The sequence below is a fragment of the Nerophis lumbriciformis genome, linkage group LG06 (genome assembly GCF_033978685.3).
Source record: "Nerophis lumbriciformis linkage group LG06, RoL_Nlum_v2.1, whole genome shotgun sequence".
In the NCBI taxonomy this organism is placed as follows: domain Eukaryota; kingdom Metazoa; phylum Chordata; class Actinopteri; order Syngnathiformes; family Syngnathidae; genus Nerophis; species Nerophis lumbriciformis.
The window spans coordinates 44,246,215-44,274,166 of record NC_084553.2 but is presented as its reverse complement, the minus strand read 5'-3'; the positions used below and the strand labels follow the sequence as shown (position 1 = coordinate 44,274,166).

Sequence of the window (27,952 nt, the reverse complement as noted above, 5' to 3'; positions counted from 1 at the left end):
TTGCCTTTGTCATAGCAGAAACAAAAAACTGAATATTATGTTCTACATATGGTGAATGTTTTTATTCAACTTGGAGAAAGCAAACCACCAGGTTTAAGGAAATAATGGTTGAGCCATTAATAAAGTAAGGAGCCTCAGTTGGACATTCGTATGTGGACTGGATTAGAGGCAATAAATTCAGACTTCGGAATGCAAAAGTGATAGCTCTATCCTGGAGGAGAGACTCCGTGTCTATCTTCACGCCAACATTTAAGGTACAACCTACATAGGTTGTTTCCCGGTCACTTACACATGAACATCCCCTTACCTACTCAGCGGCCTAGTGGTTAGAGTGTCCGCCCTGAGATCGGTAGGTTGTGAGTTCAAACCCCGGCCGAGTCATACCAAAGACTATAAAAATGGGACCCATTACCTCCCTGCTTGGCACTCAGCATCAAGGATTGGAATTGGGGGTTAAATCACCAAAAATGATTCCCGGGCGCGGCCATCGCCGCTGCCCACTGCTCCTCTCACCTCCCAGGGGGTGATCAAGGGTGATGGGTCAAATGCAGAGAATAATTTCGCCACACCTAGTCCAATACCAATCATTGGTATTTTAACTTTTAACTTTTTAACTTTAACATGGTCAGGTTGTGCTGTCCTGACTCCGCACACACGCAGAGACAGAAAGGAAGAATATAAAAACTGATGGTTTGGCTTCTCCAGGTTAGGAGTGCCTCATTTTTTTTTTTACTTGGCCTCCTCCAGGGACTGCAGTCCTGTATAATGATGCTCGCTTGTAATAAAGCAACTTTTTGTTCTACGACGTCTCTTTTGATCCAGCCGCGATGCCGCGTTGCCCGGGAAGGGGGTTACAAAACCAGAAATACACATCCAATCCAAAACAATGTATGTTTCCTTTGACTTAACAAAAGAGCTCCACAGGTTTTCTTTATTTTCATCAAGCTGCTGCGCTTTCACGGCTTTAAAACTGCCGGATGAAGTGTCCAGTAAGAGTATAGAAGACCGTAAGCCTTCCCAACGTGTGTTAATGCTTGAATGCAATTTCAAAATGATAATGTCATGCATGGTGAGTAACACGCATCATAAGTTAAGAGGGCGAAAGGAGGCGGATCTAGGCCAGGAGCGCCTATAAAAGTGGGAAGGATGCTCCACACTTGCAGGACACACACACACACACACACACATACACACACATTGTGCTTCATAGCCCAACATGAAGGGTCTCACAGCGACCAACGTGTGCCAGTGTGGCTTATTGACTTACTTTCTTTTCTTCTCCCTCACTTCTTTCACCACAGCAGTCAGCTTTGACCTCAGCGAGCTTCGGAATAAAGTGGCCAAAATCAAAGTCAGCCCCAGAGGAAACCTGTGGGCTACAGGTAAGGACCACATTTTTATTCAGCCCATTATTGTTGCATCCTATGTGACCATGAAGCTAAATTAATATCATGTTTATTGTTATAGTATACAATTCATTTCCCACCACTTAAAACATGTTTTTTTTAATACTTTTTAGCACTATGTTGCATTATTTAGGGAAAAACAACCTTATGTAATATACTGGAAAATATATTACCTCTATTTGAACAATTTGTAAGTTATAATACAATAATTTTAAATATTTATTGGATTAAAAAAAAACTAGTTACCGGTAAATGTTTTTTTTCTTTTTTTTATCGTATCATTTATATTTAAAGAGAGTCGGACACACTTTCACACATCAAACAATGTACTGCGCTGTACTGTTTACTACCACTATTAAGAAAACGCTTAATATAATGCAATAAAGCAAAATTGTAATATTATGATCAACTTTATTTTTTTAGCAACATATATATATATATATATATATATATATATATATATATATATATATATATATATATATATATATATATATATATATAAAATACTTTCCTATTTAGCACACTAAACATACCAAAAATGCATAAAGCTGCTTTTAAAGAATATATTTGAATACAATGCCATAAAGTACATTTCATAAACCAAATTTTCATATTCTAAGTTTTCTTTCTTTTATTGTATTTTAAAGTTTATACAAAGTAGTCCATGTTCTTTGTATTTTAATGGAATAATCAATACCGTCTGTATAGTATTACTTAACAGTAGTATTTTTTTTTCTTCCTTTTTTTTGTAGTTTATTGACAACTTGTGCATTTATATTTGAGGTCAAATGTACCGTGTCTCTTTAAATTACATTGTTTTTTTTACAAATTTAAATAGTAATAGTATTATTTTTTGTCTTCTTTTTCTTGTACAATTTGTATTATTTTCATATATTTCATTGTATTTTATTGTGTAATAATGATAATATTAATTATAATATTAGTAGTAATAATACTCCATGTTTTGTTGTCTTTTTCTTGTATTTACTATTTTTATTATTTTATTATATTTAGTGACATTGTATTGTATTGTCTAATATAATGTATATTTTACATATGTTTACATAATATATTTTATTTATTATACATACTATATTATATTAATATATAATACATTACATATTATATAATTTATATCATAATATTTGTGACATTACTTCTCAGGACATTTCATGGGCAAGAAGAGTGTGATGGACACTCCTCTGCTCTCCTCTGCTGAGGACCAAGGTGAGGGTGCAGTGGAGGTCTCCCTGCCAGGGGCCCACAGCTCCCTCGGTAAACTTTTCCAGGACTTCCTGCGGGTGGCGATGCAAACACAGCTGGACTTGCAAGATAGCCGTTTAAAAACTCAGGTGAGGCTTCTTTACTTGTGGTTTTGGATCCATTTCAATTGTGAAATGTAAATATTGTGTGTGGCAGGAAGCGAACATGCTGATGAGGATTTTGGAGAGCAACATGCGGAGAAAGTGATGCAGAGGATGGATCAAAGTGTACAGTCTACAGTTTATGATGATTGTAATCCACGGCCCTCATTTTCAAGACATTTTGTGCCATTTGCAATAACCCCTGCCCCCAAAATGTTCTGATATATTCTCTTCTTTGCTTATTTATAGTCAATAAAATGATGATTTCCACTGCTGCCATTTTGAGCTGAGCGTCGTTTAGCTCATCCAATCACATGTAAGCAGACTTGATGTATGTGGTTATATAACAACTTATGTCGCCACTTAAGTTCAGTTAATATCAATTAATCAGGAATTCTTATGGCCTCAGAGGACTGAGATATAGCCCTATTTGTGTTCTAGTCTTGAATGGGTGAGGTGTCAAAGTCATGTCCAAAATAGCGCATATAAATACAAGTAGGCAGGGTATACAAACCATGTTTTTGGTTGCATGAATTATTTGATTTTTATTTTATTATTGAATTGTATTTATTGAAATTCATCAAAATTGCCACATGCAATGTTAGGACTTTGTACCAGAAAGGGAGACGAGATGGTGACAAACAAGAAATGAGCAGAATGAAGATCAATGGAAAGGTGCTGGTGAAATAACATCAGAAAACCACACAATTGTATACTCTGGAGGTGAGAAACACCAGAGAGGAGTTGGAGTAATTTTGGATCCCGAATGTTCGAAGGCATTGAAAGGATTCTGGGCAGTTACAGACAGAGTACTTGTTGTTAAACTTAGACGAACACCCTTTGACATTGGTCTTAACAGCAGACCAAGGTCAGGCAGAGATTAAGAAAATCTATGAAGACCTTGAAAAGGGCAAAATGCCAACTTAAATCACAGGACATCAACATTATAATGGGAGGCTTCAATGCAAAAATTGGTAAAGAACGCATCCAAAATATTGTTGGCCCATTTGGAATTGGAGAGATCAATGAATGCGGTGTCAAAAAAACAAATTCATTATCACCAACACTTGGTTTCAGAACCATCCAAGGAGACGCTGGACATGGAAAAGCTCTGGTGATAGATCTAGAAACCAAATAGATTTTATACTAATTGAAGAGCAGTTTAAAAATTCAATCCCAGACTCAAAATCTATGCCAGGGTCGGACTGGGGTAGTGATCATGTCCCAGTTAGAGCAGTCATAAAAGTGAGATTCAAAAACATCCAAAAATATAAAAGAACTCCAAAATTGCAGTAACCATTTTCTAAATAGGACCAAGATCTTCAAAATAATTTTGCCACATTAGTGTCAAACAAATTTTAAATGTTAAAACACATTTACAAATGCAGAAGACAGATGGAAAAAGATGCAAGAATAAAGAATCCAAACCATTGAAAAACTTGTTCCTCTTACTAAATGTAAACCACACAAAAAATGGACGATTCAAGAAGTTCTTGATTTGTTGGACACACAGCGAGTATGAAAAGTCAGTACAACAAACTGGATAAGCTTATAAAGAAGAAATGCAACATGGCTAAAGAAGTCTGGATAAACTCACAATGCAAAGAAATAGAACAACACAAGTACATGCACCAACAGATCAAAGAAGTCAACGTGACGTAGGGCCCCTCAAAGTCAGGATGCATCAAATCAAAGGAAGGCAAGGTACTAATGGATAAGGAAGACATTCTGTCAAGATGGTCAGAATATATTGAAGATTTAGTCCATGATGACCGAGGCCCACCTCCAACTATAAGAAAAAAAATGGAAGGCCCACCCATAAAAGAAGATGAAGTGAAAAATGCCATGTCCAAAATGAAACATGGTAAAGCGGTTGGAGCAGATAAAATACCAATTGAAGTCATAGAAGCACTCAAAGAAATTGGAACATCAGAGCTGACAAAACTGTTTAACATCATTTACGACGACGGGCAAATTCCATCAGATATGAAAACATCTATTGTTATTACTCTGCCAAAGAAACCAGGAGCCACAGACTGTGATCAACATAAGCCTTGTGAGTAGTACCACCAAAATTATTCTTAGGGTACTGATGGCGAGAGCCAGGAATAGGATACATCCAGAGTTTTCGGCCACGTAATTAGGATTTCTCCCAGACCAGGGCACCAGAAATGCTATATTCACACTCTGTATGGTAATGGAGAGATCAACAGAAGTGCAAACGGATTTATACCTGTGTTTTATAGACTATTCCAAAGCATTCGTTAAAGTGAAACATAAAAACATTTTCCAAATCTTGAATGAGCTGGATATTAATGGGAAAGACCTGAGGATTATCAGAAATCTGTACTGGGAACAAGAAGCTGCAGTCCGGATAAATAGTGCCATCCAGCCATCCATCTTCTTCCGCTTATCCGAGGTCGGGTCAGGGAAGCCCAGACTTCCCTCTCCCCGGCCACTTCGTCCAGATCCTCCCGGGGGATCCCGAGGCAGTCCCAGGCCAACCGGGAGACATAGTCTTCCCAACGTGTCCTGGGTCTTCCCCGTTGCCTCCTACCGGTCGCACGTGCCCTAAACACCTCCCTCGGGAGGCGTTCGGGTGGCATCCTGACCAGATGCCCGGACGACCTCATATGGCTCCTCTCGATGTGGAGGAGCAGCGGCTTTACTTTGAGCTCCCCCCGGAAGACAGAGCTTCTCACCCTATCTCTAAGGGAGAGCCCCGCCACCCGGCGGAGGAAACTCATTTCGGCCGCTTGTACCCGTGATCTTGTCCTTTTGGTCATAACCCAAAGCTCATGACTATAGGTGAGGATGGGAACATAGGATTGACCGGTAAATTGAGAGCTTTGCCTTCCGGCTCAGCTCCTTCTTCACCACAACGGATCGATACAGAATAGATAGTGAATGCAGTCGATTCAAAGCCTTTCAAAGAATGTTGGACAAGGTTGTGTACTATCTCCTGATCTGTTTAACACCTACAGTGAAATGGTCTTACGCAACATCAATCATCAAGATGGTATACAAATTGGAGGAATTAATGTTAACAACCTCAGATATGCAGATGACACTGTGCTAGGGGCAGACTCTGAAGAAATACTAAAGAACATCCTGAACACAGTAGTAGCCCGGCGGAGGAAACTCATTTGGGCCGCTTGTACCCGTGATCTTGTCCTTTCGGTCATAACCCAAAGCTCATGACCATAGGGGAGGATGGGAACATAGGATTGACCGGTAAATTGAGAGCTTTGCCTTCCGGCTCAGCTCTTTCTTCACCACAACGGATCGATACAGAATAAATAGTGAATGCAGTCGATTCAAAGCCTTTCAAAAGGGGTGTTGGACAAGGTTGTGTACTATCTCCTGATCTGTTTAACATCTACAGTGAAATGATCTTACGCAACATCAATCATCAAGATGGTATAAAAATTGGAGGAATTAATGTTAACAACCTCAGATATGCAGATGACACTGTGCTAGTGGCAGACTCTGAAGAAATACTAAAGAACATCCTGAACACAGTAGTTGCCCATAGTGAAGTAAACGGACTGGCTCTAAACCTCAACAAAACCGAAAGCATGACAGTTTCCAAGAAACCACATCCACCTTGTAACATCACATGCAACAACATCAAAATAAAACAAGTGGATCAATTCAAATACCTCGGTGTCACAGTAACATCTGATGGTAGGTGTGAAAAAGAGATAACCAAACGGATTGACATGTCAAAAATGAGTCTAATATTTAAGAATAGAAACATCTCAATTGACACCAAACTCAAGAGTCCTCAAAACGTATGTATGGTCTGTCCTACTTTACGGCTGTGAATGCTGGACTTTAAACAATCAACAACTGAGAAAATGAGAGGCAACTGAAATTTGGTTCTTCAGAAAAATACTCCGCGTATCATGGACTGAAAATAAAGTATTGCAGAGGTATTGGCAAAGGCAAACACAAGAAGATCTCTAATTGCAACGATTGGAAATAGGCAGCTGAAATTCCTCGGACGTATTATTAGAAAAGACAGCTTAGAACAACTGGTGTTAACAGGAAAACTAGTAGGAAAGAAAGCTCCAGGTCGACAAAGAACAATATATATCAACAGCCTTGGGAATTTTATCGGAAATATCAATAATATAGAAGTCATACATAGAGCGGACGACAGAGAAGACTGGAGAGCCCTGATCATCGATGCCTGCAAACAGACCTGATGCCCCATGATGATATTGCAACTAAAATGAAGGAAAACTACTCAGCCTAATAGACAGGAAGTGTTTTGGTGGCATTTAATTGGTACTGCAGAAACAATTGGTTTGTGTTAATAAAGTGTAAACAAATCTATTTTGAGTCAATTCTATTGCTAAATTTGTACTGACTCCAAAGGCCTCTTGAAAAAATTGAACCGTGAAAAAAGTGTTCTTTTTTTTAAATGAATGTTGCATCATAATAATTTGATACAGGACTTGTGTTAATTCATTCATTATTGTTGTCCTCTCCTGACACTGGAAATACAAATCCAAACATGTTGCAGAGTGTTAACTCTGCTGGGCCCCAACGTCTCTACGCAATTTGAGCATATCTCACATTACTTCCTTACCCCCAACACACACACACACACACACACACACACACACACATTCCTGTATTTCCTACTTTCTTGAGACCTCCAATAAACACCTACCTCTTTAGGACCACCCTTTCTAGACATATAAAGATTTGTATTCGCAACATTAATAATATATACATACTATGCAAATAGAAAAAACCTTGTTGAAAAAGTTGTTGGAATTTCAAAAGAAAAAGGTCACAATTTCACAAGAAAAACTTTGAATTTTGGCAGTATTATAATAAAAGTTGACATTTCACTCAACGCAAGTCAAAATTTTACAAGAAAAACTGAACATTTGTGCAATATTAGGATCATTTTACCCAATAACAGTCACAATTTTACAAGAAAAGCTTAACATTTTGACAATTTTATGAAACGAGTCGAAACTTAAAAATGTTGGCAGTATTATAATAATAATCTGACTTTTTACTTGGAAAAGTAATAATTTACTTACAAAAGTAATAATTTTACTCAAACAAATTTCACTATTTTGCATTAAAAAGTAATAATTTTAAAGAAGCAGAAAGAATGAGAAATTGTTCCCAATTTTATGAGAAAGAAGTCGACACATTGTGAGAAAAAGACGGATTCCCATCCATCCATTTTCTACCGCTTGTCCCTTTTTCGGGGTCGCGGGGGTGCTGGAGTCTATCTCAGCTGCATTCGGGCGGAAGGCGGGGTACACCCTGGACAAGTTGCCACCTCATCACAGGGCCAACACAGATAGACAGACAACATTCACACTCACGTTCACACACTGGTGCCAATTTAGTGTTGCCAATCAACCTATCCCCAGGTGCATGTCTTTGGAGGTGGGAGGAAACCGGAGTACCCGGGGGGAACCCACGCAGTCACGGGGGGAACATGCAAACTCCACACAGAAAGATCCCGAGCGCAGGATTGAACCCAGGACTACTCAGGACCTTCGTATTGTGAGGCACATGCACTAACCACCGTGCTGCCCAAAAAGACGGATTATAGTAATTTATTTTTTTACATTTTTGGTTTGTAATTGGTTTTTAAGCTTCATTATTTACTTCAAGTTATTACAGTATGTCTTTATATAGATATTAATTTATTTTATTTAAATTAATATTGGCCAAAGGGGGCACATGTCAATTTCTTACACACACTTATTACATATGTTGGCCAGAGGGGGAACACTTCAAATTTTTACACACACTTGTTATTTCATATGTTGACCAGAGGGGGAGCACTTTTAAAACCGACACACAGTCAATTTGAAAAATCCCTCATTTTTGGGACCACCCTGATTTTGATAGATTTCACCACCAGGGGTGCAAATGAGACATTCTCTATTAGATGCAATGGTTTTCCGTATTGGAACCAGGATTTATGTCCTAACTTGTCCACCGGTCCTCATATGGAAGGTACTTTTTCTTCTTGATGTCTCAAGAAGGGTAGAAATACAAGAACGCAAACACACACACCCTTCGAGATGTATTTTAGTATCTGGATGTGGTCTGCTGACTTCTCCATTTGCTTGATTAGCCAATAGACGCCTTCTTGCTCTCAAAAATGTATTATATTGATGCACTAGTGATCTGTCACCTTTAGTGACTGTGCACACCACTACTCCAGCACAGTGTCTTGCGGACAAAAAATGTTTTGTATCATCACACTATGAAAATTAGATGCCCTTCATGAATACTTGCTTTAGCAATATGACGAAATGAATGACTTTTACAATAAAAGGATTGATTTATATTTGACTCTTTTTTTTTTTTACAGGTTGAATAATATTTGATAACAGTGCCAATTTTCAAGTGTAAGTGCGGTATTGCCACACTACTTCCACCAGATGGCGCTGTGTGGAAAAAATAAAACTTGCAATTGTTTGCTTGTTTACAATATGGAATTCGTTATAGTAATAATTCAACTGCAAAATGCTTGTGTACAAACAAACTTATCTTGTAAACTTGTTTTGTCTGACTGTAGTTTCTCCGCTTCTTGGGATGATGGAGCCAATGTTTTTGTTTAACAGAATATTTTACATTTTTTTGGACATAACTATTATAACATTACTCTTACTATTACTAACTAAAAATAATAATAAGTGACTGTCTTAAGAGTGAAGTAGAATAGTACTATTGTCAGAGTTTGTAGGTGACGAACCCCAAGATGCAGAGAAGGCGGAAGGCATTGTACGAGAAAACATGATTTAATTATACACTAAGGCAAAACAACAAACGAAAGGGTAACAAAAGGCGCGCACAAGGCGGAGAACAAACTTGGCTATGAACTAAAATAGCACAGAGGCTAACTGTGGACAAGAAACCAAAAACACTTACTGTGACACGAAGGAACTAGGACATGAGCAGAGTGAAACCAAAAGTAGACAGAGCTACAACGACAAGTATTAAGAACAACGACACGACAGGTAGGAACGACAATGATCCAGCAGTGACTGGAGGGTAGGGCAGGTATAAATAGCAGCTGGCTGATTGACACCAGGTGTGGCCAGGTGCCAATCAGCCACAGCTGAAGGGACACAGCACTCAGGGAGAAACAGGAAACAGAACCAAAATAAGAGCGTTGACAGGAAATGACAGAGGAAAAACTAAAACTTGACCAAACTGTCGGACAAGCCTGACAGTAGCCCCCCTTCCTATAACGGATACCAGACGTTCTAGGAACCCCCCCCAAAAAACAGTCCAAAGTCACGGGAGGGTGAAGGGAGGACAAGGAGGTGGGCCACCAGGCCAAGTGTCCCCGCAACCAGCGGGGAAGAGTTAGGTGGCGACGGCGAGTTGAACGCCGCCGCAATTGGCGAGGCGGCTCGACCGCCGGCATGGGAGGACCCACCGGAGACGATGGTGGCGCCCTCTGCTGGCCCACCGGAGAAGATGGTGGCGCCCTCTGCTGGCCCACCGGAGAAGATGGCGGTGGCGCCCTCTGCTGGCCCACCGGGGAGGATGGCGGTGGCGCCCTCTGCTGGCCCACCGGAGTGCATGGTGGCGGCGTCTGTTGGCTCACCGGAGAGGAGGATGGTGGCGCCCTCTGCTGCTGGCCCACCGGAGAAGAGGATGGTGGCGCCCTCTGCTGCTGGCCCACCGGAGAAGAGGATGGTGGCGCCCTCTGCTGCTGGCCCACCGGAGAAGAGGATGGTGGCGCCCTCTGCTGCTGGCCCACCGGAGAAGAGGATGGTGGCGCCCTCTGCTGCTGGCCCACCGGAGAAGAGGATGGTGGCGCCCTCTGCTGCTGGCCCACCGGAGAAGAGGATGGTGGCGCCCTCTGCTGCTGGCCCACCGGAGAAGAGGATGGTGGCGCCCTCTGCTGCTGGCCCACCGGAGAAGAGGATGGTGGCGCCCTCTGCTGCTGGCCCACCGGAGAGGAGGATGGTGGCGCCGTCTGCTGCTGGCCCACCGGAGAGGAGGATGGTGGCGCCGTCTGCTGCTGGCCCACCGGAGAGGAGGATGGTGGCGCCGTCTGCTGCAGGCCCACCGGAGAGGAGGATGGTGGCGCCGTCTGCTGCTGGCCCACCGGAGAGGAGGATGGTGGCGCCGTCTGCTGCTGGCCCACCGGAGAGGAGGATGGTGGCGCCGTCTGCTGCTGGCCCACCGGAGAGGAGGATGGTGGCGCCGTCTGCTGCTGGCCCACCGGAGAGGAGGATGGTGGCGCCGTCTGCTGCTGGCCCACCGGAGAGGAGGATGGTGGCGCCGTCTGCTGCTGGCCCACCGGAGAGGAGGATGGTGGCGCCGTTGGTTGTAGACCCACCGGACTGCATGGTGGCGTCTGCCGGCCCACCGGACTGCATGGTGGCGTCTGCCGGCCCACCGGACTGCATGGTGGCGTCTGCCGGCCCACCGGACTGCATGGTGGCGTCTGCCGGCCCACCGGACTGCATGGTGGCGTCTGCCGGCCCACCGGACTGCATGGTGGCGTCTGCCGGCCCACCGGACTGCATGGTGGCGTCTGCCGGCCCACCGGACTGCATGGTGGCGTCTGCCGGCCCACCGGACTGCATGGTGGCGCCGTAGGTTGCAGACCCACAGGAGATGATGGCGCCGTCTCTTGCAGACCCACTGGGGCGAGAAGTAGCTGTGCCTCCCCAGCTGCACTGCTACTCATAGCCCCTCCCCCAAAGGACGGATCCCAGACGTCCCCAGATAGGCCCACAGACGACAGGGGTGGGAGGGAGAGGGCTTGAAAAGCGGCCGAACTTTTCTTCAGATTAGCCATTAAGTCCAAAACTTTGTTAAGCCTCTCCGCCATGGACATCTCTGCGAGATTCGAATTTGGCTGGATCATTATGTCAGAGTTTGTAGGTGACGAACCCCAAGATGCAGAGAAGGCGGAAGGCATTGTACGAGAAAACATGATTTAATTATACACTAAGGCAAAACAACAAACGAAAGGGTAACAAAAGGCGCGCACAAGGCGGAGAACAAACTTGGCTATGAACTAAAATAGCACAGAGGCTAACTGTGGACAAGAAACCAAAAACACTTACTGTGACACGAAGGAACTAGGACATGAGCAGAGTGAAACCAAAAGTAGACAGAGCTACAACGACAAGTATTAAGAACAACGACACGACAGGTAGGAACGACAATGATCCAGCAGTGACTGGAGGGTAGGGCAGGTATAAATAGCAGCTGGCTGATTGACACCAGGTGTGGCCAGGTGCCAATCAGCCACAGCTGAAGGGACACAGCACTCAGGGAGAAACAGGAAACAGAACCAAAATAAGAGCGTTGACAGGAAATGACAGAGGAAAAACTAAAACTTGACCAAACTGTCAGGGACAAGCCTGACAACTATCCATTGTTATCTGTGTTCAGTACAATGTTGTGTAGAATAGAAAATAGCTTTATTGTCCACTGAGGTGGAAAATTGTCTTTAGCTCACCAACACAGGCGACAGACAGCGCTAAAATACAAACAATGTCATATATAAAACATGTTACAAATAGAGTAGTTATAGCATCACTTTGAACTAAGCAGAATTTATAGGGCACAAATGATTGTGTCCATTTGAAGAAAAACTGTACTTTTGGGGGGAATTTGGCCCATCACCCACACATCTCATGTGAGCAAACAACACACGTCTTTTCCTTTTCTGTGCGTTCTAAACAGTAAAAACTGCTAGCATGAGGCAGCTAATTAGTACAAATATCAATAATACAAACACTATTGCAAATGTTTCAAATAGAAACATAAAACAGTGACTTACAAAGCCTGCTTGCACTGGGATGCCGACTGATGAGATGGTTGTATCTTTCAGCACTTGTGCTCTTCTTGAGCTGCTGTATTCAGAATAATCCTCAATCCTCAAATAGAAAATGATCATGTGTTGAGTCTTCCTAGAAGTGTTGTCGGGTCTTCTATTGCATTCATGTGTTCAGAGCCAAGTTTAGAGCAAAATGAGAACCACAGCACTGCGTCCGTCAGTCTGGATTTTTAGAATAGCGGTGGAAGTTCATAGTTATTTGCTTTGTGGAACAACCTTCTAATATACGGGTGACATACATTCTTCATAACCTAGTATTAACTTTTCCAAACTAAAAGTCGGTGCAGCAGCAGCAGAAGCAGCTCAAGTACAAACCCCGTTTCCATATGAGTTGGGAAATTGTGTTAGATGTAAATATAAACGGAATACAATAATTTGCAAATCATTTTCAACCCATATTCAGTTGAATATGCTACAAAGACAACATATTTGATGTTCAAACTCATAAACTTTTTTTTTTTTTTTCGCAAATAATCATTAACTTTAGAATTTGATGCCAGCAACACGTGACAAAGAAGTTGGGAAAGGTGGCAATAAAAACTGATAAAGTTGAGGAATGCTCATCAAACACTTATTTGGAACATCCCACAGGTGAACAGGCAAATTGGGAACAGGTGGGTGCCATGATTGGGTATAAAAGTAGATTCCATGAAATGCTCAGTCATTCACAAACAAGGATGGGGCGAGGGTCACCACTTTGTCAACAAATGCGTGAGCAAATTGTTGAACAGTTTAAGAAAAACCTTTCTCAACCAGCTATTGCAAGGAATTTAGGGATTTCTGCATCTTCGGTCCGTAATATCATCAAAGGGTTCAGAGAATCTGGAGAAATCACTGCACGTAAGCAGCTAAGCCCGTGACCTTCGATCCCTCAGGCTGTACTGCATCAACAAGCGACATCAGTGTGTAAAGGATATCACCACATGGGCTCAGGAACACTTCAGAAAACCACTGCCAGTAACTACAGTTGGTCGCTACATCTGTAAGTGCAAGTTAAAACTCTCCTATGCAAAGCGAAAACCGTTTATCAACAACACCCAGAAATGCTGTCGGCTTCGCTGGGCCTGAGATCATCTAAGATGGACTGATACAAAGTGGAATAGTGTTCTGTGGTCTGACGAGTCCACATTTCAAATTGTTTTTGGAAACTGTGGACGATGTGTCCTCCGGACCAAAGAGGAAAAGAACCATCCGGATTGTTAAAGGCGCAAAGTTAAAAAGCCAGCAGCTGTGATGGTGTGGGGGTGTATTAGTGCCCAAGACATGGGTAACTTACACATCTGTGAAGGCGCCAGTAATGCTGAAAGGTACATACAGGTTTTGGAGCAACATATGTTGCCATCCAAGCAACGTTACCAGTAAGACAATGCCAAGCCACGTGTTACATCAACGTGGCTTCATAGTAAAAGAGTGCAGGTACTAGACTGGCCTGCCTGTAGTCCAGACCTGTCTCCCATTGAAAATGTGTGGCGCATTATGAAACCTAAAATACCACAACGGAGACCCCCGGACTGTTGAACAACTTAAGCTGTACATCAAGCAAGAATGGGAAAGAATTCCACCTGAGAAGCTTAAAAAATGTGTCTCCTCAGTTCCCAAACGTTTACTGAGTGTTGTTAAAAGGAAAGGCCATGTAACACAGTGGTGAACATGCCCTTTCCCAACTACTTTGGCACGTGTTGCAGCCAAGAAATTCTAAGTTAATTATTATTTGCAAAAAAAAAAAAAAAAAGTTTATGAGTTTGAACATCAAATATCTTGTCTTTGTAGTGCGTTCAATTGAATATGGGTTGAAAAGGATTTGCAAATCACTGTATTCCGTTTATATTTGCATCTAACACAATCTCCCAACTCATATGGAAACGGGGTTTGTACCTTACCTGTCGCTGGTGGCGGGAGGAGCAGTGTAAACATGGCACTGTGTCACGAAGTCAGAAAAGTAGTTCTTCGACAATAGCTCTTACAATAATGTCGCTATTGTTGGGTTGATATGCAGGTCACGGTATGTAAATGGAGCGTTGTTGGCGAATTTTTTATATTTTTTTAGAGGGGTTTGTAGGCATAATAGATGACCCCCCCCCTTCCCCCCATTACCTTTATAGTTAGCCGCCTCATGCTAACAGTTTTTTACTATCTATAATGCACAGAAAAGAGACAGACGTGTGTTTTTGTCTTACATAAGGATTGTGGATGATGGGCAATAATTTGTGCTCTTCAAATTCCGCCTAGCAACAAGTGATGTGTTTATCTACGAAACTATGTGTACTTTTAGGGTCATTGTAACAAAATAAACTAAGGATAACAATGGATATTACTGCTGTACTTTACTCTAAGAGGGTCAAGTATTACTGTGGTCTTTAATTTTAAGACTCGAACACTCTTTTTGATTAATACTAGTAAGAATAAGATCCATATATCCAGTCTTAATTGGTTAGGGTTTAAAAATGTCTACTACATTGACTTCTTTAAGCTATTGTGTGGGTAAATATATTTAAACACACCAAAGACACTGGTCTGAATTTACAGTTTGGTTTAAACGATGTTGGGGGTTTCTTACCAATTATATTATGCCAAACTTGTATTCATACACTGCCACCTTGTGACCACATTCCTCACATAGAATAACACAAGGCGGCCATTTTTGTTAATCCCCCAAACACCAGTTTTGATTGACATTGATCGTCACCTACATTATTGATGACGCCGTATGAAACATTAGTATTTAATCTTCAAAATACACTAAAATGACACTTAACAGAGGCTGATTAATATAATATGTTGCGGGCATATACAGTTGCTATAATATTGTGTGGAGTCTGATTTGGGTAAAAAAAAGAAAAAAATGGCAAGGTCGTGACGTCACCATACCACGTGGTCTGCTTTGACGCGTTTCAATTGGTGGAGCTGTCTAGGCGCTGCACAGGAGGGGCGGTGCCACTGAAGCCATTTTATTATCATAACATTGCAAAGTGCAGCAGGTGCATCACAATTTGCTGTAGCGACAATACATTATCTTCTTTTTTTTTTTTAGACAAAAATGGGCCAGTGTGGAATTACGTCATCCAAAACCGTCTTGGTTTTCCTCAATCTCATATTTTGGGTAAGCAAACTGCAGATAAACGTTGAGCAATGTACCGCAAACCCATCGAGGCTGGATGTTGTTAGCGAGCTAGCTCACTGCACCAACTGATGCGCTGCATTGTTCGGCGTTCAACGACGGACGAGTCGCGTTGAATGTCATTACTTTCCATAAAGATGGTGCATATACAGTACATGCATTTTTACCCGGATTCATTAATAAACACACTGAATTAAGTGTACTGCAGTAGGCTCGAAGTCAACTATGTCGCCAGCAGCCGCCATGACGTAATGCAGCTTCTGTTGACCTGCTGTGCTATTTTAGTTAGTAGGATGAAATAATGTGAAAGAAACTATCATAATTTAAGAAAAATATATATTTAAATGTACAATATAGCAATATAATACTGATATAATATTATATATATAATAACATTTTTTACTTCTTCATGCTTAAAACTGTGATAATTTACCAGTATCAACAAACTAAACTGTCTTTTTTAAAATGGACAACACATTTAATAATAACAACAACAACAAAAAAGTCCATTCAACTGATAATTTATATAGTTAGTGTCTAATATAGGGCACGCCACTATTTGGGGAAAGATGGTTGTCATTTGTGTTACTATCCTTCTTATATTTTGCCCATTGATTTTATGATGGGAATGTTATTTCTTGAACCAACTCCCACTTTCCTATAAAGTTGTTAGTACTATTTAAGTGAACCTAATGAATAGCCAGTTAAGCATATTCATTTCAATATAGAGCTGGGCGATATGGCTGAAAACTGTATCACGATAAAAGTGTTTTATTTTGCTCGATATTGATAATTATTGATATTTTATGACCTTTCAAAATTTAAGGACCAGGTTAAAATATTTTAAATGTAAATATTTTATTTTAAGTATTTTATTTTAAGTATGACCTTCCTCTAGTTATAATGTCCTCAGCCATCAAGGCAGAAAGGAAAGGAAATGTCAACACAACCATGGAAAACACACATGATTGTAAAATCACATTAAACTTAACTTCTTCAAATCAAGGTGCAACTATGAGGTTAATGTAAAAAAATGCTTAACAAAGTGTAAGAAAATAGTGCAACATGTGAAAATGTATAAGATTTAACTTGGTCTGTTATTCTTTAAGTATGGAAATTAATTTATGTTATGCATTAGTTATTATTTAAATAATATTGGACCAAATTACTATTATTTTAAAGTAGCACGTTTGTTATATATTTTTTAATTATTTTATTTATACAATGCTGCACTTTAGTTCCTACCGGTTGTTTCCGTATACCCGAACAGGGAATGGACGTGGGTTGAAGACAAAAGACAGAGCGCGTCAGTTTTTAAAACATTTTAAAAACTGCCATACTGTCGAGTTGACTTTTCCTGTTTAAGCGACAATTTATCCGCTTTCTGCAGCCCTCATTTTTACTTTCTCTTCACACTCCATGCAAAGCATCAGCCGCAAGACAACAAGATGGCGCAACCAAACTTAATAGTTGATACTCTTACCCATGGACATCGTATTCGTAGACGCCGCATTGGCTGCCAGGGCGCAGGAATTTCGGCAGCCATCTTGAAAGGGGCATGTACTCATAGAAACGAGGAAAAACATGATGCCACATCATTGTTCTGTTTTTGTGCAAATCGGCGGACCGTGGAAAACGGATCACGAGGGATTACTTTCCAAAAGTAAAAGTGTATATGACTATTGTTTGTATTTTGAGAATTCAAGATTATTGTACGTATTTATGGCCACCAGTGAAATTGTTGCCAGAAAGCTATAAACTAAGCTGAACATCAGTTTAGTATGTAGAAAGTTATGATGGGTTATATGCGCTGACACTTCATTACGACTATGACCACCTCCGAACTGTGAACCATCACTGTAGACACTTTTCACCTTTGATCACTAAAGACACTTTAAACAACTGCTGTGACCCAATGTCACCTTCATATTTATACTGTTGACTGTGAATCAGAATGTGCAATAATGTTATGTTACTCACTGTGCCTTGTATATAGCTTATACTTTTTTGTATACCTTATTCTAACCTGCTAAACTGTACATTTTTTATTTTTATTTTAGCTAAGTACCGTCTGACTTGTTGAAAGGTGGACTAGCAAAGTAAGATTTTCATTGTATGGAAAACTGTCTGTTTAACTGTGCATATGACAATAAACAATCTTGAATCTTTTTTTTTATTTTTTTTATTTATGAATTTATTAATCAATCAACAAAACAATACACAACAATACCACAACATCTTGAATCTTGAATTACGCCTGTCAGTAGCTGGAGATGTAGCCCCTTTCAAGATGGCGGACCCAAGTCTCGTCAGCCCCAATAGGCAGTAGCAATGCTGAGTTTATTTATATGATATCCATGTTGTTACCTGATCGGCTGTTAGCGTGTTACTCCCACTGATCAGTGAACACTTCCTGTGTTGCTCGGTTACCAGAGAGCGAATGCCTTCGTTAATGCAACCAACCTTGTTTTGTAACTTCTGGTTTCTTCCACCGTAGAAGGAAAAACATTTTTCTATGTTTTATCAATAGCATTTTTTATTGATATTGAGTATGTCTATCGCTATATTGATATTGTTTTATTTCAATAGATTACATTTTTGTCTCTCTGATTGCAGGCTGCTGCAGGCATACTGTGCTACATCGGCGCGTATGTGTTCATCACATACGACGACTACGACCATTTCTTTGAGGACGTATACACTTTGATTCCGGCTGTCATCATAATCGCCGTCGGCACTCTCCTCTTCATCATCGGCCTGATTGGCTGCTGCGCCACGATACGCGAGAGCTCCTGTGGTCTGGCCACTGTGAGTTGACACCTGACTACAATGTTACCTGAGCTTAATAAAACTGGTTTATTGACTTTTTCGTTTTAGTTTGCTGCCATTTTGCTGCTGGTGTTTGTAACAGAGTGCGTGGTGGTGGTGCTCGGCTACATATACCGGGCAAAGGTAAGCTGCTTCTTAGACTGTGGCGTTTGAAAAAGGAACATGTTAGCAAGAGATGTATTATTTAGAGAGGCCCTAAGATACACCAATGCAAGCGAGGGAACAAAGTTGTATATTTGGAGCTGTGAAGTCTCTGAACATGTTCCAGGTAGAGGATGAGGTGAACCACTCCATCCAGAAGGTTTACGACGAATACAACGGCACCAACACGGATGCTCCAAGTCGTGCTATAGACTACGTGCAGAGGCAGGTAAGGAAAAAAAATTCATAGAAATGTGTTGCCTGTTGGCATAAAAGGGTGTTGTTAAGTGGCACAACAGAAGAATATTTATTTTGACGCGCTTCACAAGATACAAAGATCCACCTTCTGTAAATCTTGTAATCATAGCCAGGACCAACAAAACAACTTAATTCATGAACTTTAATAAGGATTTGTAGTGCATGAGAAAGTGGAATTGATTGATTGATTGAAACTTTTATTAGTAGGTTGCACAGTGAAGTACATATTCCGTACAATTGACCACTAAATGGTAACACCCGAATAAGTTTTTCAACTTGTTTAAGTAGGGGTCCACGTTAATCGATTCATGGTAAGGAAACTCTGGCTCTCTTTGACCACATGTAGTTTGTCAACAAGTATGTTGCACAACATCATCAGTCCCCAATCTTTGTCTTACAGGAGTCATATTATGATTTTTTAAAAACATTTCTTTTTGGTCTATATAACATGTAATGCATAGATTTTGCTGCAAAGACCTATTTTCAAGCCACTTTTTGGCTGCCTTCAAAAACGGTTTGTTTTGAGAGGGAGAGTTGTTAGGATGCAAATGACGCCCTCCTTCACACTGACTAGACTTTCGTCCCCCGCTCAGGAAGCCTTGTTTTGTGGTTGTTTTTGTTTTGTTTAGCTAAAACCGTATGGAATATGGACACCGGTGATCGCCACAAGCCATCTAATTTTTACTTGACTTTCACCACAACACGACATCGCAGATAATATAGCGAGACCTGCGGCTCACTGAGGTTTGTTGTCGGCTCAAGGATGGAGGAGACGACGCGGGGGAGAGAAAGTAATAAAGCCCGGCTTCAAATCTGGTACTGTATGCTGGTTAAGGTCAAACTTCTACTGAGTCTTTAGCTCTCCAATGCTAAATCCTGGATATATACATGTGTATATTGACAATATGAGGCTTTTCTATTTCATTTTATGTTAATACTTTTACTGCACTGTTGCTTCAAAACCTTGTACACAATAAAGGATGAAACCGTCTATACAGTAAGCTACGCTATGAGCGACATTGCAAACCTAATAACTGATTATATCACTAACTGGTCCGTTGCCAAACACAGTAGGCACTTGTGTTGTCCCGATACCAATATTTTGTTACCGGTACCAAAATTATTTATTTACTTTTTGGCACTTTTCTAAATAAAGGAGACCACACACAATTGCATTATTGGCTTTATTTTAACAAAAAATCTTCCGGTACATTAAACATATGTTTCTTATTGCAAGTTTGTCCTTAAGTAAAATAGTGAACATACAAGACAACTTGTCTTTTATTAGTAAGTAAGCAAACAAAGGCTCCTAATTCAGCTGCTGTCATATGCAGTAACATATTGTGTTATTTATCATTCTATTATTTTGTCAAAATTATTAAGGACAAGTGGTAGAAAATGAATTATTAATCTATTTGTTCATTTACTGTTAATATCTGCTTACTTTCTCTTTTAACATGTTCTATCAACACTTCTGTTAAAATGTAATAATCACTTATTCTTCTGTTTTGTGATAATTTGCATTAGTTTTGGATGATACCACAAATTTGGGTATCAATCCGATACCAAGTAGTTACAGGATCATACATTGGTCATATTCAAAGTCCTCATGTGTCCAGGGACATATTTTACTGAGTTTACTTTTCAGAGGCGATATAGTACCAAATATGATTCATTAGTATCGCGGTACTATACTAATATACCGTACAACCCTAGTAGGCACTGATTCAATTACAAGTAGTTTTTAGGAAAATCATTCTTTATTTTGTCGGAGGACGGTGACGCCGTTGTCTTACATCAGAAGGCTAAATCAAGCTAAGATTTTTTCATTTTTTTCCATTTATTTATTTATTTCAGGCAATGACATAAAAAAGTAAAATTTTGACAACACATAATAATATAAATTAAAATAGTGCAAAAGGTAATGTATAGTATGTAATGCATGATTGTCCAGTTTTGCCTGAAAGGGAGTGGGAAGAAGATCATTTATTTAATCCCACCCCCAGTTCTCCATTCAGTGATTATTCACATGAGTTTCACTCTTACTTTGTTCAAGGATTATAATACATATGTTGTATCATTGTGGCATTAGCATATCTTTCACACATTTCTAACCCACTGTTATTACTTACCGTTTCATTGTCTCCTCCAGTGTCATAATTAGTAGTCACTGACTCCGCCATTAAAAGTAGTTTTCCGGAAAATCCATCCATCCATCCATCCATCTTCTTCCGCTTAGCCGAGGTCGGGTCGCGGGGGCAGCAGCCTAAGCAGGGAAGCCCAGACTTTCCTCTCCCCAGCCACTTCGTCCAGCTCTTCCCGGGGGATCCCGAGGCGTTCCCAGGCCAGCCGGGAGACATAGTCTTCCCAACGTGTCCTGGGTCTTCCCCGTGGCCTCCTACCGGTCGGACGTGCCCTAAACACCTCCCTAGGGAGGCGTTCGGGTGGCATCCTGACCAGATGCCCGAACCACCTCATCTGGCTCCTCTCGATGTGGAGGAGCAGCGGCTTTACTTTGAGCTCCCCCCGGATGACAGAGCTTCTCACCCTATCTCTAAGGGAGAGCCCCGCCACCCGGCGGAGGAAACTCATTTCGGCCGCTTGTACCCGTGATCGTGTTCTTTCGTTCATAACCCAAAGCTCATGACCATAGGTGAGGATGGGAACGTAGATCGACCGGTAAATTGAGAGCTTTGCCTTCCGACTCAGCTCCTTCTTCACCACAACGGATCGATACAGCGTCCGCATTACTGAAGACGCCGCACCGATCCGCCTGTCGATCTCACGATCCACTCTTCCCCCACTCGTGAACAAGACTCCTAGGTACTTGAACTCCTCCACTTGGGGCAGGGTCTCCTCCCCAACCCGGAGATGGCACTCCACCCTTTTCCGGGCGAGAACCATGGACTCGGACTTGGAGGTGCTGATTCTCATCCCAGTCGCTTCACACTCGGCTGCGAACCGATCCAGTGAGAGCTGAAAATCCTGGCCAGATGGAGCCATCAGGACCACATCATCTGCAAAAAGCAGAGACCTAATCCTGCAGCCACCAAACCGGATCCCCTCAACGCCTTGACTGCGCCTAGAAATTCTGTCCATAAAAGTTATGAACAGAATCGGTGACAAAGGGCAGCCTTGGCGGAGTCCAACCCTCACTGGAAACGTGTCCGACCTACTGCCGGCAATGCGGACCAAGCTCTGACACTGATCGTACTGGGAGCGGACAGCCACAATCAGACAGTCCGGTACCCCATACTCTAAAATCCATCTTTTTGTGAAAGGTTGTGGGTGAAGCAGAACTCGAAGCGACTTCTTCACAGTTGAAGGCACATTGCCACAAATTATAAAAAATAAAAGTAAGGCCTTTTTTACTTCAGATTTGTGTAATGATTTGTGCTGGTTAAAGCAGACTAACAACAGAGCATTTTCCTTCAACAGGCTTCATCGTGATACACCTGGTCGTACATAAATAAAAAATGGCCGCCTCGCGCAACGATGTTTAAGTACATTTCCACCATATATGCAGATATCACCTGGCGTCACAATAGGGAAAAACATCACAAATAGAGCAAGTTCCAAACTGACTGTTTGGAGGAAGTCTGAAGGAAGGCAAGATTATTTTATAAATATCTCCGCAATGCCTCCACGGTTTGATTTCAAATTTTCGGGATTTATGCAGACCCCAAATACACATAAGCAAGTACCAGTAGGTAATTAAAGTTGGTATTGCATTATAGGGCCCCTTTTAATGGTTAGAGGCATGACCGCTCGCTTACACACATTCACTCCTCGCTTGGTGCTAGCGAGGGGCACCGTAAAGTAACAATAATTAGAGGGGAAAAAAGGATTGCAAAGCCAAATGTTACAGTGTGGGAATATTTTGGCTTCAAACGAGTGAGCAACATGAGCCCATCAACACGGACGAACGAGCAAGTATGCCATATTTGTTAGAAAGTGATAGCAGCAACAACAACAAAATACCTGACAGTTTTCTCAACAGGGGGAAAATGCACTTCAAAATATTCTATATTTATTGAAGTTCAATTTTTGCTAACAGAGTTTGAGAGTCCATTTTATTTGAATTGTTTATTTATTCAGGATCATTTAAAAAAGTTCTTGACTTTTCAATTACAATGCTAACAAATACTAATGAGAAATAAGTGTATTGCTTTTAAAAGGTTACTTACAATATTATTATATTAAGTCTCAAAATAATGCTAACAATAATATCGTTTATCAGCAATAATTTGTGGGACATTGTATCCAGCAAGATTTGTTATCAGCCCAGACCTACCGGCGACTATATCTTTCTTTCTTTTTTAGTTTATTTCGAACATGAACACACTTACTGTATAATACATCAAACAATTTCATATCATTTCTCTTTACATCATGTCCGAAAAGGAGTAGGAAGAAGCAAAGCTTATTTAATCCTACCCCTTTCCCCACTTCAGAGCGTTTACAAATACATATGTTCATTTACTGTCTTCTTTTTTGTAACACAATTACATCAGTGAATGATTAATACAGCAGTTCTTGTAATAGATAATTAAGTCAGTCATGATAAACATACTGAGATGAAGAATATCCCATTTTCAATAAGGTTCAAGGTATTTCTCATAATTCTTCTTCTTTGTACTTTGTAAGCACTATTAATTTGAACAACCTCTCATAACCTCTTAATATCTGTTCTGTTCCTCCTCACAAGAAATGACAGCTACAATTGTTAACCCTTTGTGCAAATGTCCCTAAATGTCCTTCTTGTCAGCTCCACTGCTGCGGCATTCATAACTACTCGGATTGGAGGTACACTCGCTGGTTCAAAGAGTCCAAAAACAATAGCGTCCCCGTCAGCTGCTGCCAGCCCAACATCAGCAATTGCACCGGCACCCTGACCCGACCGGGCGACTTATACCAGGAGGTGCACACGACGTCGACAACCATTTTCTCATTTAAGAAGCTTCCCTTAATTGCCTTCACAAAACTTTGTCATTCTATTTTGTAGGGTTGTGAAGCTCTGGTGGTGAAGAAGTTAAAGGAGATCATGATGTACGTCATTTGGGCCGCGCTAACGTTTGCATCCATACAGGTGAGGAGGATACAGGTATCATGATTACACCACACTCTGGAGGATTGCAAGTTTAGTGAGGCTCTGGAACATGTGCAGCTACTGTACATAGACCTTTTTTCCCCATTTGCATCACTGTGGTTGAGTGTTCTTCTTTTTTAACTTCCTAACCACACATTTCATGAATGAATTGCTGACATGATAGTTAATAAGTATCAATCAATTTTGATTTATGTATAAATGTTAGGTGAAAAAGTAGTAAAATTACTCAAAGTAGCAAAACAAAGCTGAAATATTAAGAATAAAGTAGTAATTTAGTTGTAATTGTATTTTAATTTTAAGTTCCACACTTACCTAAAACACAACGTTCTGAGACAGACAATTGCTGTTTTTCTCTAGATAGCCAGCGCCCCCCGCGACCCCAAATGGGAATAAGCGGTAGAAAATGGATGGATGGATGGATGGATAGCTGGCATATATTATTTATACAAAAATAAGCTTATGCAAGTAATAACATAACTTATCTTTGTAATATTACAACAATATTCTTGTAATATAGGCACTTTTTTTGTCATATTTCTATGACTTTGCATGTCTTTGATTTATAAAAAAATCTTTGAAAAAAAAGTAGGAACATTACCAAATTAAAGTAGAAAAAGCTAAAATACTGGGAGAAAAAAAGACTAATTTTAACAAGTGAATGTTAAAATTCCCACACAACCATAAACACTTTTTTTTTAGACAAGCAACTGCTGTTTCTTTTTAATAAAAACAAAAAGAATACAAGTTTTCTAGTAATATTACATCTTGTGAAATTTACAACAATATTTTTGTCTATGAATGTTCTCATTCATCCTGTTCGTTGTTATCTAAGGGCATTCAATTGATCGCAACTAGACTGTTTGGTTTGTCTTAGAAGACGTTTCGCCTCTCGATTGAATGCTCCGAGATAACAATATTCTTGTTATATATAAACTTTTTACATTTTTATCTTCTTTTTTGGGGACTGCACCATTTTGTAAAATGTTGAATAAGAAAGGAACGCAATGACTCAAAAGTACAGAAATTACACTGAAATATTAATACAATAAAGCTGTAATTTTACAAGTGAATGCCAAAATTCCCACATAAACCTAAACGCAGCATTTGAGACGAGCATCGTTTTCTCTCTTGATGGCCCCAGTATACAGTATTAAATATAAAACAATGATAGGTTTATTCTCGTAATATTACATCGTAACTACAACAACAATCTTCTAATATATACTGTCTTACTTCTATGACTTTTCTCTTCTATTTTTGGTTTTGATTTATATAAAAATGTTGAGTAAAAAATCATGAAATTACTCAAAGTAGAGAAACATAACAGACATATTATTAGAATAAAGCTGTATTTAAGTCAATTCCAAAATTACCACACAAGCTTAAACGCAACATTTTAAGACAAGCGACTGCTGTTTCTCTCTCGATAATTGTCATGTATTAATTAATATTAAAAAGTAAATTTGTTCAGGTAATATTACAACTTAACTCTTGTATAGCAATATTCTTGTGACATATACACTTTTTTGTCAAATGTGTATGACTTTTCTATTTTTGTGACTTTGCATGTTTTTAATTTATATACTAATGTTAAAAAAAAAAAGTTGTAAAATGACCGAAATGAAATTGAGAAAGCAAAAATAATAGGAGAAGAAAAAGCTAAGTGAATGTCAACATTTCCACACAAACCAAAAGCAACATTCTGAGACAAGTAACTGCTGTTTTTCTCTCGATAGCTGCCATATGTAAATTATTTAAAAAATGATATTCTTACAATATATACACTTTTTTGTTGTACTTTTACATTACTTTTATATCTTAATTTTTGTGACTTTGCACTTTTTTTTATTTATATAAAAATGTTGACATAGAAGGTAGTACAATTAGTCAAAGTAGAGAAACAAAGTTGATATATTACTAAAATAAGTGAATGTCAAAATTCCCAAAACATTCTGAGACAAGCATTTTTTTTCTTTCTTCAGATGGTGCCATACATAATTTATAAAACCAAAATATTTTTTCTAATATTACAACATTATAACAATATTTTTTGAATTATTTAACATTTTTCCCTTTTATGTTTTCCCTGTACTTGGACAGGTGGTAGAAAATGGATGGCTGGATTGATGTACCGTACTAAAATTTACTCTGAGATAGTTTAATAATTTGATTAGTTTTTTTTAATAAATGGTGTTTAACTGATAAAATGTTGTTGGTGTAAAAAGTTCATCCAACAAATGATTCTAAATCCCTTTCCTTGTCTGCAAACAGATGCTAGGCATGCTGTGCGCCTGCGTGGTGCTCTGCAGGCGGAGTCACGACCCGGCGTACGAGTTGCTGGTCACCACCAACAGCTACGCCTGAATCCCCCACCCAGAAAGGGGTCGTCACACCACTTCACGGTAGATTTCCGCTGTAGTTCTGTCATATATTTAAAGCATATACTCTAAGCTTGAGCACACCTTGCACAATCCGATAAAGTAGCGAACACTGGCAACGAGTGGGGTTTGAACAGGAAGAACTACCTATTTATTATTATTATTAACGTCACACTTTGTAACTTCTTTTTAATGTTCTTTTTTGTCCTTCCTCCTTAAAAGCCAACTTTAAAAATTGGTTTTAGAAAAGGCTCATTCAGTCAGAATGGAAAAAAATGACATTGGTGCTTAAGGGTTGAAGTTTTGTATGAAACCAGAATTTAGTAGGAAATTCCCAAAAAAACTGTTATTACTAGAAAAAAAGCATGACTAAAATATGTTATGGGAGGCTGACTGACTTAATTGTCATGCTTTGGACTTTTTGCCTATATGAAGTAATGGAAATATAAATATTCAACTGTCACCATAAAACCTTCAATAACAGTAAAGGCAGTCTTTCAACATTTTTAACTCTGTTAACTGTCATACAAGTGTAAAAAGAAGTTAATACATTCTTTAATAGCAAAGACAATGGGTGTACAGTAGTTGGTAGCCATTTAACCCGCAGCTAGCGCTAAGCAGTTAACTAGCAGTCAACTCCAAACAAATCAAGAACCAAAACACAGGCACAGCTAATCTTTTGAGCCGAGTTGAGGTCTTGTGAGATTTGTTAACGTCTTTCAAGATTCCTCGTCTTTGTTACGTCAAGATTACTGCCGACAAACTGTGTGACATTTTGTAGCATCGAATTAAAGAGATTTCAATAAATTAGGAATATTTGATGTAATTCATTGTAATTAAATTGCGCCCATTGTACTTATTACAGTACATTTATTTTCATAGAAAATCCTATTAAGTGGCTAATAGGTTTTGTATGGGATCTATTTCCTCGTGTGCTACTTTAGCTTTGGTTGCTCTGATGCAAACATACAGAAACAAATATGATAACACCCCCGCCCGCCCTAAGAAGTCGGATTTAGACTCTTTCCCCATTTTATTTTTATGCTGTGAATTTCCTCCTGAATCCGCTTCACTATTGAAGCTCTGTGAATATACGAGGCGGTGTGAGCCAGTCACCAGTATTATCAGTGTTATCTCGTCTTTTCCAGTTCCTCTGTTTACTCTCTTAGTCATAAGCCCTTGAGGCGGAATTATTTATTTTATATCTTTGATTTTATATATACAGTATATAAATATCTTTGTGTCTGTGTGGGAATTTGTGCTGTTATATTTCTTTATTTTGCGTTGTTACAATACATTGATCCCAAAATACTTTTGCGGGAGCTGCAAGAAAAAGAGGGATGAACAAAATGGTGTGTAGATTTGATTTGAACATAAACCAATAAAGTCATACATTTCAACTTGACTACTCCTTAATTGATGTGGTGTAGTTTTTTATTTTTATTTATTTATTTTTTTAAATACACATTTAAAGGCTTAGCAC

General features: G+C 39.8%; 2 protein-coding genes across 2 annotated transcripts; both read left to right on the top strand.

Moving 5' to 3' along the window:
* The first annotated feature begins 13 nt into the window (after window positions 1–13).
* Window positions 14–3,047, top strand: nmbb (neuromedin Bb). The gene is made up of 3 exons (XM_061963547.2): window positions 14–1,382; window positions 2,574–2,761; window positions 2,829–3,047. Exons 1-3 carry the CDS (start codon window positions 1,217–1,219, stop codon window positions 2,877–2,879), a joined length of 405 nt encoding a protein of 134 aa, XP_061819531.2. The 5' UTR covers window positions 14–1,216; the 3' UTR covers window positions 2,880–3,047.
* Window positions 3,048–15,575: 12,528 nt separating this feature from the next.
* Window positions 15,576–27,869, top strand: LOC133608833 (tetraspanin-3-like). Its single transcript, XM_061964407.2, has 7 exons — window positions 15,576–15,735; window positions 18,370–18,561; window positions 18,631–18,705; window positions 18,851–18,952; window positions 23,750–23,902; window positions 23,987–24,070; window positions 26,363–27,869. Exons 1-7 carry the CDS (start codon window positions 15,673–15,675, stop codon window positions 26,453–26,455), a joined length of 762 nt encoding a protein of 253 aa, XP_061820391.1. The 5' UTR covers window positions 15,576–15,672; the 3' UTR covers window positions 26,456–27,869.
* The last annotated feature ends 83 nt before the right edge of the window (window positions 27,870–27,952 follow it).

Bases quoted from the DNA above. Each gene is read 5' to 3' on its own strand.
- nmbb (XM_061963547.2), top strand. From the start codon at position 1,217: ATGAAGGGTCTCACAGCGACCAACGTGTGCCAGTGTGGCTTATTGACT. The intron at 1,383-2,573 runs GTAAGGACCACA...ATTACTTCTCAG, and splicing joins AGGAAACCTGTGGGCTACAG to GACATTTCATGGGCAAGAAG. The intron at 2,762-2,828 runs GTGAGGCTTCTT...TGTGTGTGGCAG, and splicing joins ATAGCCGTTTAAAAACTCAG to GAAGCGAACATGCTGATGAG.
- LOC133608833 (XM_061964407.2), top strand. From the start codon at position 15,673: ATGGGCCAGTGTGGAATTACGTCATCCAAAACCGTCTTGGTTTTCCTC. The intron at 23,903-23,986 runs GTGCACACGACG...TCTATTTTGTAG, and splicing joins CGGGCGACTTATACCAGGAG to GGTTGTGAAGCTCTGGTGGT. The intron at 24,071-26,362 runs GTGAGGAGGATA...GTCTGCAAACAG, and splicing joins TAACGTTTGCATCCATACAG to ATGCTAGGCATGCTGTGCGC.